Here is a 17710-nt window from a genome sequence, read left to right on the forward strand (position 1 = left end):
CTCAAGACCCTTCAACAGCTTCGTTGCCCTTCTCTGGACACACTCCAGCACCTCAATATCTTTCTTGTAGCACTGTCTTTTATAGCAGTACCCAGATTATGTTTGGACCTTCTGATTTTCTCCCTCAGAGCATCCTTACAGGCCTCCTAAGTTGTCTGCCTCTCCTCCAAAGGCCATAAAGCATAATTTTCTTTCCTGAATTCCTCTAGTGGTGTGTGTGCCCTGTCCCTCCTTGGACCTGCTCTAAAATCTCAGGAGTTCCTGATAAGCCTTGACCAAACTACCAAAGTTGGGCTGTGAAGCATCCCTTGACCTTAACAGGAGCTCCTGCATAGTAAAGGTGGGAGCGACACTGACTGTATTAGGATCATCCATTGCCTGAACAAGGTGGGGAACAAAGGATAATCACTTATCCCCAGATAATCTGTTACCCCCTGACAGCCTTGGAACACTATCTACCTGAACTGCGGCCGAAGTGAAATGGTACCACTGTTACTGGACTTTTCCCCCCCATCCCCAAAAAGCAGTTAACAACATGAGTTATGGCCAGGATGGAAACTTACTGATGACTAAAGCCAATTATCTTGCAACCCCATGAAGAGTGTCCCTAAGTGAGGCCCTGTAAGCTGTCCTGGACCACCGTGGGCTGCACCAGCACCTCCCTCTGAGTGGGAAGTCTCTTGGAGCTTGCAAACCCCCAAGTCTGTGATACTCCAAAGACTGTTGAGGTCAAGGACTAGGCTGATACCCCCACTCCTCAAGGCTCAACCCTTCCTGCTGAGGAATGGAAATGGACTTGATGTGAGTATGTCACTGAACTGCAGGGGAATTTTTAACAGATACCTTTGCACACATGAACATGTCTACATCTCTGTGCCTGCATGCAGTGCCTGTGAATTCAGTATAGTATGAATGTTGTTATGTAGAATCTATAATTAAGTCACTGTTATAATTGTACCAAATCCTATTGAATCACTTCATAAATGTTAAATTAGTCAGTGATTAGAGTACTGCTAAACTCTTCTGCACCCTTATCTTTTTGCACCCACATCCCTGGCACCCTGACCCTTCTGCATCTCCAGCTTCCATGTAAATAGTTCTAAATTGCTTCTAATTCCATTTTCCTATGTATGCTTCATCTATGTAGTAAGTCATAGAGTGAACGTTGCCATCAAACTCTGTTAAATTGCACTTCTACAAATTTTATATTAAAACCTGCTTTTTGCTGGTATCTTTGATGATGATTTTTTAAGTGGTCCAAATTACTGATTCACAACTTCAGTTCCAGCTTAAGTTCTCTATTCAGCCAGGCCCATCTTCCTCCCCTTCAGCTCATCTTTTGGCACATGGGGACAGTCTATTCCTGCAATGATGCAGGAATAAGTTGTTTTCCTTCTTAAAGTACATCCAGCTTTCCTGGACATCTTTGCCCTTCAGGACAACAACTATTTCTTGAATTGACAGATTATTTTTTCCAACATATAGAGCACATCAAATAGCAATGACTTCCCCATCTGTTCATTCAGTAGACAAAGGAAACTATAAAAAAAATAATCCATGGGATTAAGAAGAAATTCATAGGCATTGTTGGACAAAACCTTGCTAACCAAATTTTACAAACCATATTTCTCCTGAACAACACTAACAAATAATTTTCTGAGCCAATGTATTAGCCTTTTTAGGCTGGCAATTGGCAGACTCTCACCTCTATGTAAGTGTTGTAAGATGTATTGATTAACCTGAACTGAACTCTTGGAACTACTGTGCAGCTCTGAAACTAGCTCTGAAAAAGCTTCACTACGTCCAGAGCATTTTTTGATTTACACATCGACTTATTTCAGCTAAGGTCTTCTCCACTTAGGCAGGATTACTGGTGACAATTACTACCATCAGTTTACAAAGGTATCTGGATAGTCTGTATTGGAGCAAAGGCAACCCAGTCAGGTCAATCCAGGGGAAAATGCAATATGCAGGGACTTCGCTCTGGACTTCTCTATGCAACAAAGTCGGGAAGAAATGAGATCACTGCGGATTAAGCTATAGACATGGATTAACGTGAAATTCTGCCCTGTGGAGAGAGAGAGCAGCATGCTGCCATGCTTTACACTCTACCTTACTTCTGCATATTCTATTCTAGTCTCCAGTGCAATGGAGAGAAACCTGCAGGACAAACAAGGACAGCTACTGTGCTGAGAATGTTTTACTTCTGAGGCCCCCAAGTTTTGTGGGCACTGGAAAGCTACAACTGCTTAACTTGAAGATAATGAAAGCAGAAAAAGAAGGGTCAGAAAGCAATGCAGAAAAAACAAGACAGTCAGCAACTATCTTCTTCAACAAAGACTAAGATATACCAACTGTGTTATCAGGATCAGATCAGTATAAAAAGTAACTTGCCAAATTCATTAGAAATTTAAAGGCAAGGAGAGGTCACCTCACCATTTCACCTGGTATCAGACTCTGAGAAAGCATGTCTTCGAGGTAGTGTACATTGTGAAGGAGAGCATGAACACACAGCAGTGAAAGAGTTTGACATGAGAAAAGTACCACTCAAAGCTATATGAAACCAATGTAACCTACAGCAGGAGAGTTAATTATTTCTGTGATAGCAAATCTATCTGTTGTAAAGAATTTAAGGGAATATAAACAAACAAACAAATTTTTTAAAAATATCAAAGTTTACACTTTGTCACCATTTAAAGAGTTGTTACTTTAGGATTTCAGACCTAAAACAAACAAAGAAATGCTATTTCAATAGCATTTCCCATTTTTATAGAGAACATGAGAATGAGATTTATTTACACTGTATCTTATTGTATATTATCTGCAGGGAAGGCAAGCACTTCCCTAGAAAACATCAAGAATTCCACAGAAACTACACAAAAGATAAAGGATCTCTACCACACACAGTCCAACTTTATACTCATTTTAGAGAACATGCCACAGGGCTGGCACACATTCCTTTAGAGGTCATAAGACAGATCTTTTGCCCAGATCCAGTTAAACTTACTAAGTTTAGGTACAGGTTGCGTATCCCAAAACTGGTATTTACGTTTGGTAGCCTCATCAATGTTCTTTGCTGGGCCTTGGCATGCAGAGAGCAGCTCCATTGCCCTCTGGATGTCTTGAAGCTTCTGCATTGGAATGGCTGGATTCTGCACACATAGACAAAAAGAAGAGGAAGCTTATTGAGTATGTTTACTTTGAACAGTTGTACAAACTTTTTCTTTTTTTTTTTACTGTTATGTATTCTTTCATGTATTCCTCTCATCATGTTTAGTTTAGGTATAACCTTTGCAGACAGAAGGGTGGAAAAATGCTGGGCAATAGGCAAGCAACTTCACAAAACAGTTAATAGTTTTAAGTAGCACTTGCATTTAACCATGAAACTTCAGCATTTTTTACACAAATACTGCAGCTTCAAGGCAGGATACAGTATCACAATAGTAAGAGCTTCTTATATTCCCTGTTCCCTCTGGTAAAATACAATAAACCAACAAAAAGCAGGTCAGCATAAATATATAACAATCTAAAGATATCATTGGAACACATGGAGCTGTTTGAAGTTGTAGTTTACACATACAATATAAAATAACATTTAAATTCACTATGGCTCTGTTGTGCCTGAAGGTACACTGGAGTGCCACGTTTTAACCTTAGTTATATTGCATCTGCCTTTATTACCTTGCAATTATTAGATACCTTTCTGCATCATATATGTAGGAATTAACCATCTTGCTACTAATGTCAACTATGCCGACACTCCCAATCACTCCCATTTTAACTGACAGAAGCAGACAAACATAAAATAAACCAACTTTCCACTTAGAAGTTGAAAAATAAAAAAGTTATCTGAAAAGCATAAACCTCAGACTAAGTGTTTGTAAACTAAGCTGTTAAACCCTCATTTTTGATCACTCTGACTAACTGCAACTGGAATGAGAATTTTACCTGCATAAGAAAGTACAGAAGAATAATGGTAACAGACATTTAAATCTAAAGGGATTTTCTCCCCTCTTTTAAAAGCTATTTATTTGTCTTGTTTTGTTATCTGCCAAGTGGTAAATCCTATTCTGAGGCATTCTAACAGAATGCTTGTGCTCAGTTTCCCAACACTGCAATGCAATAATGCATTTGAAGGAATAGTCTCAAGTGCATTGGGAAATGCTAAGCAATTCTGCATAGAGATTTCAAGCCAGATTTTTTTTTTTTACTGAGTAGCAACGGATCGTTATTTCCATATTTCACTTTCTTTCTAGTATTCATGTGTTGAAAAACCACCATAAATTAAATGTAATAATGACAGTAAAGCTTCATTTGGGTGGACATCTGCCTCTAGTATCCTTTGTCACAAAAGCAGTCAAACTCTGTGCCCGGAGCTCAAGCAGTCCATCATTTACTATTTATAATAAAATCTTAAATTACTTAAAGTAATGAAAGAAAATGCATAATGTTTAAGTATTGCAAAATTTTACCTGTAAGCATGCTTTAAACACCTGTCACCTGAGTATTTGTGAATTAACATCTTTACACAGTTTAGAGCAACACTGCTGCAGTGCAAAAAGCCTACCACATTTCTAGATCCAGATTACAGAGACGTAAGTTACTTTTCCCAATTAAAAATCAATTTGTCTCTTATCCACTGGCCTGACACCAATACTTCTAGTGCCACTAGATAAATTCTGAAATCTTATCAATACATTATGAAATCATACCTAAATGCTGACACGCTGTAATTTATTTGTTTGTCTCTAATATTTTTTTCTACATAAGAAAACAGAAAATAAAGAAAAAAAATTAAAATATTAGGTTCTAAAAAAGATCTTACTAGCATAACAATAAAGTAAGAATTTCATGTTCTGGTACTAAATACAACATGGTTAGGGATATCAGGAGGAATCCCATTTTCATTCAAAACGTTCAGGGATCAGCCTGGCTAAGGAGTTTACTTTCAACCCTTTTCGTTTTCCTTTAATGGAAAGCAAGATAAACCTACATGGAACTTGACATGAATTAGCAAAACAAAGAGCTATTTTGTGTAATCTCAGTTTAGGGCAAATATCTCCTCATAGCACAAAACAGTACTGTTGTGCAAACAGGGCTGAGGTACACAATGGTATTTTTGCCTCAGTTTTGGTGGCAAGATGTGACGTCAGGCCTTAGATGTCCCCAAGCCCTGTAGCACAGTCTGTGAGACTTGCTTTAACCACAGCAGGAGAGAAAGTTAGGGAGCGTTTCACAACCTGATCATGCACAGGTCCCCAAAACCAGACCAGATGCACTTGAGGGTGCTGAGGGAGCTGGCTGATGTTAGTGCCACTAAGATCTATCAAGAGTTAAAGGTTATAGAATTGGTGGAGGTTTCCTACAAATGGAAAAAGAGAAACACCCATTTTCAAGAAGGTAAGGGGGAGGATTTTGAGGACACAGAGGTCAATACTATTTAATGACATGACAAAGTGTGCTTTCTCTGCAAGTGCATAGATGATACCTAGTTGGCAAGAATGGTTGATATGCTCGACCACAGAGGGCTATTCAAAGTTACTTTGACAGGCTGGAAACAGAAACTTAATTAATTTTGACAAAGGCAAATGCAAAGTCCTCCACCTGGGATAGAAAAAGCTCATGCAATGGCAGAGGACTGGCTAGGGAGCAGCTTTGCAGAAAAGAACTTGGAGGTCCTGGTGGGCAAAAGGCTGAACATGAGCCAGCAAAGGACAGCTGCAGAGTGAGTTGTACCTGTAAGACTGGCCAGCAAATTTTCCCCTTTATTGGTACCCCTGAGGTCTCACCTTACACTCTGGGGTTCTCCATTACAAGGAAAACATTGACAGAGTGGAGAGAGTTCATTGGTGGGCCACCAAGATTAATGGGGTGCTGAGGCACATGACACACAAGAAGACAAGAGACCTTGGTTCGTTTAGCCTTAAGAAGAGAAGGTTGAGGAAGTAAGAGAAATCTTATTACTGCCTAATGGAAGGACGTAAACAAAGCTGAGCCAAATCTTTTCAGAGGAGCATAATGATAGGACAAGAAACAATGGAGACAAGTTGCAAACCAACAAAATTCATTTAGATATAAGGAATTACTATTTTTTCAACAAAAATTGCAGTCAAACACTGGAACAGGTTTCCCATAAAGGTTGTGGAGTCTCCTTGGAGACTAAACTGACTGATCTAGGCCTGAGCAACCTCATCTAGTTGGATCTGCTCTAAGCAGGAGATTGGTTGAAAGACCTCCAGATGTCCCTTCCAATCTGTTATTCTGGGACTATGTTGTGTAGGCCACTAAAATAATGATTGATAATAGTGCAGATATGGCAAGCTTCCTTCATATCAGTGTGGAGAGTCCACATCACTGGCACTTGTGACAGGGAGTGATCAAAATCTTATGACATGGGTAGTGAAGTGTCCTCAAAGTTACTGTAAACATATAATGCTAACAACAAGCATTTACTGCTGTGCTTACACTCAGACCAGTGCTCAAAATGTCTAGTATCTATCACACATAAGAAAGGGAGAAGCCAAGGACTGTTCTGTTTTCCTCATCTCCAAACTGATACACCCATTTACAAACTCATATGACCTCAAAATCTTTTTTCAAATTAATTTTCAATGAGTTCAGGAGCCCCACTGAGTATTATATGATGATCCTGCATATATTCTCTTAGAGGTAGGTGTACAATGTCACTTTTCTCTGAAATATTTTCTAAACCTCTTTTTAACCAAGAGCAAGCAAATGCTAAAAGCCTTTTTCCCTATATTTCACACTGCAGAAGGAATACAAAATCTAAATATTACTTGAGTAGCAGAGCAAAAAAATCATACTTTTCCACACTGATCCAGATCAGCAGTCTAACATCCTTTCAAAAAAATTTAAAGCAGGATAATTGTCCAAAACAAGCAGTGAGATCAGAAAGTACTTAAGATCTATACATATTTAAAGTGTCCCATGTGCCCAATGTGTCCATTCAAAGTAATCAGGGTGACACAGAGAAGATCTAAAGAGAAAACACAAGAATCTTTCAGTATGTTCAGTATGTTAATGAGCCAGAACACAACTTCTTCCCCCTAAAATTAGCTGGTAGCCCCAATGTAACTGATAAATCTTACAGGATGAAGATTGCTATTGGTACAACGGGGTAACATTCTACACATTAACCTGATAAAGCAAATATAACTATGTCAACATGCTCAATGGTCCACAAACTTTCTCAGTGTTACAAACTTCAGCCCTCAGACTCAGATTTCTCTCAAGATAAAAGCAGTATGCTAAAAAGCCACCACATCACGTCATTCGCTGCTTATTCAGAACACAGTAGACAAAGGCACACAGACAGTGCTATTTTACCACCAAGTCCACAAGGACTGTGCATCCTCTCAGGTAATTTTGCATTCTTATTTACAGCAGAGGCCTTTCAGATGGCAAAACATTTCTTCAGCCTGTATCTCCATGTTTGAGATAACCGCATTTCATGTACAATGACACGCTGCTCATTGCCCAAACGAGACTCTGGTTGGGACAGCAGGTCCACCTTCCTGCTGTGGCTGCTGCTGAACAGCATTATGCTGTACAAGTTACAGAAACTGCACCAAGCCAGGTTAGATGGTGGCTAAAGTAAAGGCAATTCATCAAACACAAAATTTAAAAGCACTACCACTGCAGATTAGGATTGCAGGCAATGAGGCTGTCACTAGTGTTGCCTAAATGGCTGTGGGGAAAAAAAGACTCCAAGCCAAATTAGGTAGGAGATAAGATAAGGATACAAAAGTTTTAATGAGCCCCCAGGCTTTCTGGAATACCTCAGCGCGCGCTCCCGCAATACAGATGTCCACAGTTTTTATAATGATTTTCACCCAATCCAGTCCAGCCACCACCCAGGTTCTGCCCCCACCACGCCTCTTGGAAATTGGGTCTGGGGGCGTTTTGGGACCCCCTCTTCTTCATCTTCATCTTCCTCAGAGCACGTAATGTCCTTGGAGGCCTTCCAGAATTCTAGGCCTGAAGGTTGTTGGGTTTACGGTTATATCTTGTTCCGTAGGGTTAGGGTGTTCTTCTACAATTCTACCTTGAAAAAGAGACTAAACAGGCTATGGAATTTAGGGAATTGATATGGGAATGGGTAACAGGGGTTTGAGTTGGTGTGTTAAGGGTAAAGGGATAATATGCTGCTACTCTAAAATTTACATTTACTACATAACTACTTCTAAGGTCTACAAAAACAAAAAAATTAAAACATCAAAACTCCCAGGTATCACTAGCTTGAGTTCTAACTGCTGGAAAAGAAAGACAAAACATCTCCTCCTCTGCCTTTCTCACAGCACACCACCATGGTGGTGACAACAGGACTCTCCAGCTCACTTCATAGTCTGCGAACACCAGGTCTCTCCCTGCTTCTGTCTCTGCTCAGGACAGGAACCATTTGCTCCATTCTGATGTGTTAAGGCAGAACTACCAACCTGCTTTTACAACAAGCAACGCTCAAATTAAAATTAGGAAGCAAGCACAAATTAAAACAGAACCAGGCTCTCACTTTCGAAGGCTGTTGAATTTTAATCTCCTGGGAGTCAGATGCAGAATCTGATTTGGTGCCTCCAGAGTTTGGTTTCTCCTTTTTTCTCTTCTGCTTCTTTTTCTTCTTCTTTGCTCCCAAATCCCCTCCAGGACTTCTGCCAGAAATTCAGAGAATGTGCAGTGAGACAAACCAGTACCACTGAGCCTAAATTCTAAAATAGTTAAATATGGAAAACCCAGCATTTTAATATGAAAAATCTAACAGCAGTTGCAATGTGAAGAAAAGGTAGGAGAAAGGAAGGGGGGTGGGGGAACTGAAAGCAGTGATGAAAAACTTTGTGCAAGTGCTGTCTAGTTTTTTTTATACTCTTGACACCAGCACAACCAGGCATTTTGAGATACTGATGTCAAACTGTGACACTATATATCTGCCAGTGCTCTTCTCCAGGCTATTACCCAGCACAAACGTGAAACAACTGAAGTCAACAGTTTGGAGGAACACAGGAAAGTGTGGGAACTGAGGAAAGTAACTTCCTTGGAAATTCAGTAACTATTAGTGGCCCAATACTTTTCCCCTTTCATGCTCAACCATCAGGCACATTTAAATTTGAGATGAATCCAGATGAAAACACACTGTTTTCAGGAAATTTTGTCCCTAACATAAGTAGTAATGAAAGTCTTGCTGAAATCTCAGTACAAAACAACACAAAAGTAACCAAACATTTGTGATTTAAAACAATAAGCACAATGCAGTAAACTTCAATTTAAAAAAATAAAGTAAACATCGCACTTTTAGATTCTGACATACTTCGCCTATTAATAATACAAGTTCTTCTTTAAGAGGATTCTAATTTGACAAATAATCAAGATATAGAATCAAGATTAGATTAGAATTTGCAAAGTGTGGGATGTGTTGGCAACTATCAGACAGAACGAAAATAAGGAGGCAGTGAGTCAGTTAACACCAAATACCCTTCAAGAGGTTAATCTCTCAACAAAACCATATGTACATAATGGAACTCAAGATAGGTATTGGAATTTGGGGGGGATGGGTGTTTTTCACTGGAAAAGAAAAAAACAACTGTTCATTTAATTCCTGGAAAGGGAAAATCCCCAGATATCTGGCTGACAATCAAAGAGGAATAAAAGAATAACTGAAGTTATTAAGATCCACACATTTGCAAGGGCCATGTTATTCCCTGGAACACGCTCATTTTCAAGATTATGATGCCCAGTTGTAGGATCTATACTTTGTCGGAGCTGAAACTGGCAAGAAAACACTCTCTCTCCAGTAGAGAGGCCAAAAGCCTGCAATTAATCAAACAATACAACTACACAAACACTCGTTTTTGTGTGAGCATTACTGTACATTAGAGGAGACTGTAGTGACAGATCAGTCCCATGAAGTCCTTAACATTTAAAGTTACACTGGGTTAAGTTACGCTCCTGCAGAGAGAGGAGAGAGTTGTAAATGCAGCAGCCTCTGGGACAGGACCAAGGAGTTACTCAATGGAAAACAGTATAGCGGACCAAACACACAGGATAAAAGAGTTTGCAGTATTTATAAGAAGGCTGCAGAAAAAAAAAAAAAGATGGACTTGCATAAGTGACACAGGGGGATAATCTTTTGTAGCAGAATGAAGATACTGCCATATCACCTACATGATTCTGTTAACAATTTCAGAGAAACACAGAATTGCTTAGGTTGGAAAAGTCCTTCATGATCAAGTCCAACATTAACCAAGCATTGCCAACATTAACTCACCATTACCTATCACTACACCAAGTTCCTCAGTGCCACATCTACATGTCTTTTAAATGCTCCCAGGGATAGTGACTTCCTGGGCAGCATTGTTCCAATGCTGAACAACCCCTTCAGTGAAAAACTTTTTCTACTATCAAATCTAAACCTCCCCAGGTGCAACTCTGGTCATTTTCTCTTGTTACTTTTTACTGGGAGAAGAGACCGACCCCCACCCGGCTACAATCTGCTTTCAGGTAACTGCAGAGTGATAAGGCACCCCGAGCTTCCTCTTCTCCAGGTTAAAAAAACCCCAGCTCCCTCAGCTGATCCTCACAGGACTTGTGCTCCAAACCCTTCAACAGCTTCACTGCCCTTCTCTACACGTTTCAGAACCAGTTTTGAGCCCAGTGAAGGGCTCAAAACTGAACCCAGTACAGAAGTACAATCACTGTCCTAGTCCTGCTTGTTATAAGTTAGTATAAGAATTTAGACAACTCAATTCCAATTAAACATTGATAAATTTATTAAACAAGCGATAATAAAGCAAAACAGCGCTGGGTGGCCTGGAGGGCAAGTGCCCTGCCGAGGTACACACAAAATGTAGTAAATGTTCCTTTTTATACATTTCCAAGTCCCGAGTTTTGAATGCGGCTGCGTTGAGGCTTGAGTTTGTGGCTCATTGTTAAGTGGTCATCTGGCATTTGTCAGAGATGAAAGGTGCAGTTTCTTATCAGTTGTAAATTTTACTGATACTGATACTTGTTTGTTTAGCAAGATGTCTGCAATTATTTTTACTGACGCTTGCTTGATTAACAGGATGTCCATGAAACTTATCTTGTCGAATTATAACAAAAATTCCTTATTCCCTCATACACATAAGATTTTATGAACAAAGTTAACCCTTCTATTACACTGCTGGCCACACTATGTCTGATACAAGCCAGGATGCCACTGGTTTTCTTGGCCACCTGGGCACGCCACTGGCTTTCAGTTTAAAATAATAAAATCTGAATCTAACTAAAGGCCTCTATATCAAGATGACACTTTCTACAGAATTTAAACAAGACCAGACCCAGAAGCCTAGCAAGAGTTTATAAATACAAAACAGTAAAAAACCCACACGTGTACAAGACCTAGGACTTTGCCACTTTGTGTGGCAAAACTGAGATAAAAATACTGGGAAAGTGATTTTACCCTTGCCAAGATTATTTAATGATGTATTTTTCTACTTTCTGGAACTATCCACAAACTTTTATCTTTCCCTCTAACATCTCACGTACAGCAAACAAATGCCGCTACTGTGTCCTTGAGCTGACTCCCGAGGGCTTTTGTGTTGAACATCAGGCTACCAGGAGTTTCAGCAAGCACTGTTGTTGAACAGACTCTCTCAGCAGGCACTGCGCCCCAAGTTGCACCAGTGCAGCTCACTTATCTTCTTGTCTTTCAGGAGGAGCTGGGCCACCTACACCACAGGGGAATTTTGCTCACTAGGATTACCTGAGGGTCAATGTTTTATTTAGTTTGGTGAAATAACAAACAATTGTACTAAAAAAGAGGTTGGCAGCTATGAGGAAAAATCAGTTTTGCCACTAATATCATCCCCAGTCAAACAGTACTTTTATCAGGATAATTTCAGTTTGTTCTTTGACCAATTCAAGGTCTTTTTCATATAGCTAGGGAAAAGGGAAGACAGTACTAAATACAATGTGTAAAATACACAAGGCATTCAAAACTACTCTTTTTTTTTTGTTTGTTTCTTCAAATCTTCCAAAATCCCGGTCTTTGGTTTATGACCTTCAGGTTTAATCCTTTCACACTGTCTCTTGCAAAATAAATGCTAGTATCTTTGACAGGTTATCCAGGGACCATTCGGAGTAGTCTTATGGTCTTATGAAGTCTCCTGCTTGGGTCAGTCCTTATTTACTGTTACAGTGCACAGAATATAAAAAGAGGACTTAGAGTTCTACTCATCCTACTATTTAGGCACACCTGCAACCCAGAGATTTGGCAGCAGGCAGCAGGTAGAAACTTCTACTCAGTAAACAGGTTTGTCCAACACAAGTTGCAGAGATACCAACCAAATTAGGGCAGAAGCAAAACAAAAACACCTCAGGATTTTCTGTCCTTCTCATCATCTGCTTTGAAAAGAACTGAGAGGCTCTAAAACTGGGAGTGAGAATGACTGGCAAGGAAGGAACTTTTGTTGCTCAGCTTGTACTTATTATGCTGGACATGACAGCACAAAGGTTATGCAAAGGTAACAAGATTAAAATCAAAACTTCCTATTGAAAGCTCTTCTCTGACTTAAACATTCTTGTGTGCTGACTAAGATCTGAGTTCTCCTTTGTCTGGTCAGATAAACCTGTATGATGACACCATGAAGTGTATCTCACTCTTAGAAGCTGGGGGAGAAAAAAGTTTCCCATTCCTAGAAAACTGACTTTTAAGCATGAAATCTCTTTTTCCAAACTACCCTGGGACTGTTAAAGTGACACAACTTGGAGCTCAGGATCAGCCCATCACATACACCACAGGTCATTATACTGAGGAAATCACTCAAAATTAGACTCGGGGAAGATTTTTGACTGTGTCAGAGACAAGCTTATACCAGGAAAACTTCACTGACAGGAGGGCAAGGCTACACGCTGAGGTCCTGATGTACCTAAGCACAGGGACGATCCAAGATATTTTTAACTGCACCCACAATGACAACGTTGTCAGTCTGATGGACAAGAAAAAAGTGAGGCCAGCACAAAAGTGATATGCAAATCATAACCGAGCTGAGGCAAAAGAAGAGTCAAAAGACCTCATTCTGCCCCAAAAGACTTTAACTTGCTCCAGAAACAGGCTGTGGATAGGACTCTGAGACCATCACTAAGGCCTACAGTTTTATGATTTTGTCTGCAAGTTACAAATGTAAGCCCATGATCCCACCCACATACCTTTCCACTTATGTACACACATCTGGTGTTTTACATAGACGAGAAAAAGACTTTTGCTTCTCCCTGCATGTGGTGGTGTTTTGGTTTTGTTTTTTTGGTTTTTTTTAAACAGAAAAATTGGGATACTTGCTGCATTTGAGGAGAAGTGTGGCTAAGGCAGAGAGAAACTTCATGAAGCTCAGAGCAAATCCATGAAAAGATGAGCTGGAAGAATCAGAAGGAGTGTGACAATTACCCTGCTTAGGCAGTCAAACTTATTTGGCTCCCTTGGTTTTGATTTGAGATTACCTTTTCCACTGAATAATTGTCAATGTTATTTTAATTGCCTTTTTGAACACTAAATTCTGCTTTAGCAGAAACAGCTTTTCGTAATATCAACATCTGTTTTAAGTTACATGGAATGGTAATTTTAAGTTAGCAATTTCTCAGATTTAAAACCAAACATGTACTTCAGATGTTTATTTTTAAACTGCAAAGGCCTGTGTGGGGTTCTTGCCTTCACAGTAGTTCTCTGTGAGTAAGTGAGGTTGCAAAGCTACATTTCTGAAGATGTTACACAGATCTTCTTGATCATAAAAACCAGATCTCATGTATATGGGCAAGACTCCAAAAAATTTCAAAGCAGTATTATTTATACTAGAGCTGTCCTTGGTTCATAAAGAAAATGGAGGTTTAGGTGCAAAAGACTTTCCCCTTGGTGTATAAAACTACTACCACTTCAAGAGAATAGAAAGGTCCTGACCAGAAGGACTTATATCCTTCAAATTCCACTTACTAACAAACTGCTATTACTATTAATCTCTCTGGATGAAGACTTCATTTGCATACATTTCAATACTTAAAAAGGAAAGGATTTTGAGCGTGAGAATCTAGTAGCAATACCTTAAAACCTAACCCAACAGATATTCCTTAAAGATCTGCATGTTTCCTCTGCCTCCTTCTCCAAGTCTGTAAGGCTGTACTCCTGCTAAAACTGAGCACTGCTTCCAGTACCTTAAAAATATTTGTTCCTTTTTTAAATCTAAAAGTAGTGCTGGTTATAAAGTTGGCATCTTTTTAACAATAATCATCGGGGTATACTGCTAAAACATTCAAACTAAGTAATTTGTGAGGGTTGGGGGGGGGAGTTTTTTAAAGGTCATACCTTTTCCTCATCTCTTTACTAAATGTTCTGTGCCCAAGGCCTTTCTGGCATTGAGCATAAGGAGCTATTTAGAATGAACTGAGAGACCTTACAAGGCTGAGCTCAGCAGGGTGGATTCAGGTGCAACAAATACATTTTTTCTACATATACACTAACAAAGATATTTTGTAAACAACACTTTATTATAAACCAGAACAAATACAGCATAATGCATCTAGCAGGAGCAAGCTGCAGACACAGAATAGGAAAACAGCAATGAGTCACACAACATACATAATCCTGCATTTAAAAAACAGGAGCAGAATCAGAGGACAAAGACATTTGCACAGTTGAGAGCTATAAAATGGTATTTTCTGAACTCATTCAGTGTTCAAGCACATAAGAAGCCTGCAAATTAAAAAAAAAAAAAAGTCATATATATATATACAAACTGTTTTCCTTTGGTCAGTATTCTAAGGACCATTTCAAATGTCAATGAAACATCCTGAAAGTGACTTAATTTACAATGCAATCCTACTAGAGACTGACACACAACACATATTCTACCTCCTTCTAAAAAAATGAGGGTTAAAATAGCATGAGATTAAATACTGCAATGGAGACCACTCAGAATTTAGCAAGTTGACACAGTCATAGTCTCAAGTAGTAGGACTGCTCATAAAATGCTGAGGTATAGAAAACCTAATCTAAAAGCTCAAAGCAAACTTAAAGTGACCTCAAAAATTACCATACGATGACAGGGAGAAAACAGGGAATAATTAGGCTCCTATTACCATTGGTTATTCTCCCATATCAGGAGGAGATTTTTGGGTTTGCTGTACTGGAAGAGTTTTACTCTCATTTGCTGGAATTTGAATATTTCAACCTGCAGACAAAGAGTAGCAAACAAGATTTTCAAAGATTACAGGAAAATAAAGTAATTCAGAAGTCAATATTACACTTCATGCAGCAGATACTAATATTTAAGAGGCTTTTTCTACTGGAGTGATCTACCATTAATTTAACTAAACTTCATATTACTTGGAAGTATTCACTTTCTTATTTAAAGATGAATAACGCAGCTTTCTCTGAAATACTCACTAAAATCCATTTAGGATATACAACACAAACAAGTTTCAGGGAGGAGGGCGCACAGCCCACAGCTGCCGTCCCTCAGAGCTCAGCGAGACCCAAGTTGGAGTAGAGCACAAGCTGCAGTTGGGAACACACTGAAGTGCAATTCTTTGTTCCCCGGCTGCTCCTCACACACTGCGCTGGCTGCCACAGCAGCCCGAGCACACAGCAGCACTGCAGAGGGCAGCTACTGCCCGGGCACGCACACAAACAAACAGGACAGCAAACTGAAGCAGGAATATGGTCCGAATGAATTCCAGACAGGCATCACCGGGCTATCAAACAATACCACCAAGGACGTCAGGTTGGCTTTTATGAAGAGCAATAAATAATAACTCTCTGCTCTTAACTTCTACATACCCACAAATCACCAATGATGACATATTTACTCAAACAACTGTAACAAAAGCTCTAACATAATTAAACACTATTTTGTCCCTTTCTAATATCCCAGATACGACTGTAATTATTTGTGACACAACTATTTCAGTGTGCATGCCATTAATTCAGTGACAGAACTGCAAGCATCAGACTTTTCCACTTTCCTGCCTTTTTGACAAGTCAGTTCCCCTAAGTCTCTTAATTTCCCTTGCCACATTTAAGATGCAGTGCTGCTTATTTGCCAAGCAAATCCTACGGGCAGAAGACAACAAACAGCATACATCCTCAAACATCAAGCACCTACAGGAAGGCTCTCAACCAGATCAATCAGAAATTCACGAGGAAGATATTTGTGTAGCAGTGTATAGATTAACCTAGTTCTATTTTGGGTTACTCCAGCCACTCCTAGTTGCGACAACAAAGCACTTTCTCTGCAATCACGTTTACTTAACCTCTCAAAAAAGCGAAAGAAGCAAATTTAAAAGAAGTCGACTCTTAAAACACATTCCTTCCATTTCCCAGCCCCAAAAGCCCGCAAAGCAAGGCAGACCCTCGGCACTCTGTGCCCGGACAGACTACACTGCAGGCAGCCCAACAGCGGTCGGGTGCCAGGGGCCGCATCTATGCCGGATGCCTCTCCTGTCAGCTCCCCAGGCAACTGGAGACACCGCCTGATCCACAGCGTGGGAAGATTTAAGACGCAAGATTAGCGGAGAAGGAACTACAACCAGACAACAGCGTTTGCCCCGGCTAATGCCGCGGTAAAACAGGCGCTCTGCTCTCCACAGCGTGTGGATCTGAAGGTACCATCTCCTTGCGGACAATGGGTGATGGCGAGGAGGAGTGTCTGCGGGGCGGGCTGACACAGGCGATGCCCGGACAGGTCCCCGGCCGGGGGGGAGCGGGGGGTGGATGTGGCTGTGGATGTGCGCGGAGCCGCTCGGCTGGAACCACCCGGAACGAGCGAGGGGCACGGGGGCAGCTCCCCCGCTATGGGGGGGCGGGGGAGGGGGGTTTCCTTGGCGGCCAAAAATACCCAGAAACGCCCCCAAACCCTAAAGCGCCGACAACGAGGCAGGATTCACCCTCCCTTTCACGGCACGATTTCAAGGCCGGGTCCGGCGGGAAAGCGCCAGCCCCGCCGCCTCCTCACGGGGGCCGGGGCCCGGCCCCGCCTCTCCCCCCACCGCCGGAGGGGCGCGGGGCCGGGCGGCGGGGCCGTCCCACGCCCGCTCGCTGCGGCGGGAGGCGGCCCGGGCAGGGGCCGCTCGGCCCCGGCTGGCCCAGCGCAGGCGCCGCGGAGCAGCCGGGCCGGGCCGGGCCAGGCCGGGCCGTGCAGGCCGCCACAGGCAGACAGGACCGCCCGGCCCCCGCCCCGCCGAGGGGCCACTCCGAGCACCGGGGGAGCCCGGCCCGGCCCCCGCCAGCCCGGCCGCTGCCGCGGCGGCGGACACGGCGCTGCCTCCCCGAGCCGTGCCCGTCTGCCCAGCGCGCCCCTACCCCTTGGCGTGCTCGGTCTCCTCCTCATTGTCGCCGTCTATGCCGCAGGTGTCCTGGTCATCCAGCTCCAGGCTCTGCTGGCTGGCCGCGGACTCGCTGTCCTCCGCCATCACGGGGGAAGGAGGGAGGGGAGGGGCGGGGGAGCCTGTGAAAGAACCGGGGCGCACGGGCAGACGCGGCCGGAGCAGCTCCCTCTAGCTGCGGTCCTTCCCCGCGCTGCCGCTGCCAGAGGAGGAGGCGGCGGCCGCCGGGGCTGCCCGGCCGCTCCCGCCGCCCCGCGGGGCCCGGGGCGGGGCCGTGCAGGGGGAGCTCCGCGCCCTGCCCCGCCCTGCCCTGCCCTGCCCCGCACACCCGGGCCGGGCTGTCCCTCGCTGC

The 17710-nt window shown here is 42.1% G+C and overlaps 1 protein-coding gene across 1 annotated transcript in view; it reads right to left on the reverse strand.

The window, feature by feature from the left end:
- NMT2 (N-myristoyltransferase 2) overlaps window positions 1–17487 on the reverse strand; it is a 35184-nt gene extending 17697 nt beyond the window's left edge. Inside the window, exons 1-3 of the mRNA XM_050328100.1 lie at window positions 17336–17487; window positions 8531–8666; window positions 3008–3152 (exon numbers count right to left, since the gene is read on the reverse strand). Coding sequence (XP_050184057.1) covers window positions 3008–3152; window positions 8531–8666; window positions 17336–17445 — 391 coding nt within the window. The 5' untranslated portion in view covers window positions 17446–17487. The remainder of the gene's footprint in view (window positions 1–3007; window positions 3153–8530; window positions 8667–17335) is intronic.
- Window positions 17488–17710: the final 223 nt, after the last annotated feature.

The sequence above is a fragment of the Myiozetetes cayanensis genome, unplaced genomic scaffold (genome assembly GCF_022539395.1).
Source record: "Myiozetetes cayanensis isolate MyiCay16 unplaced genomic scaffold, myiCay2020 scf1, whole genome shotgun sequence".
Lineage (NCBI taxonomy): Eukaryota > Metazoa > Chordata > Aves > Passeriformes > Tyrannidae > Myiozetetes > Myiozetetes cayanensis.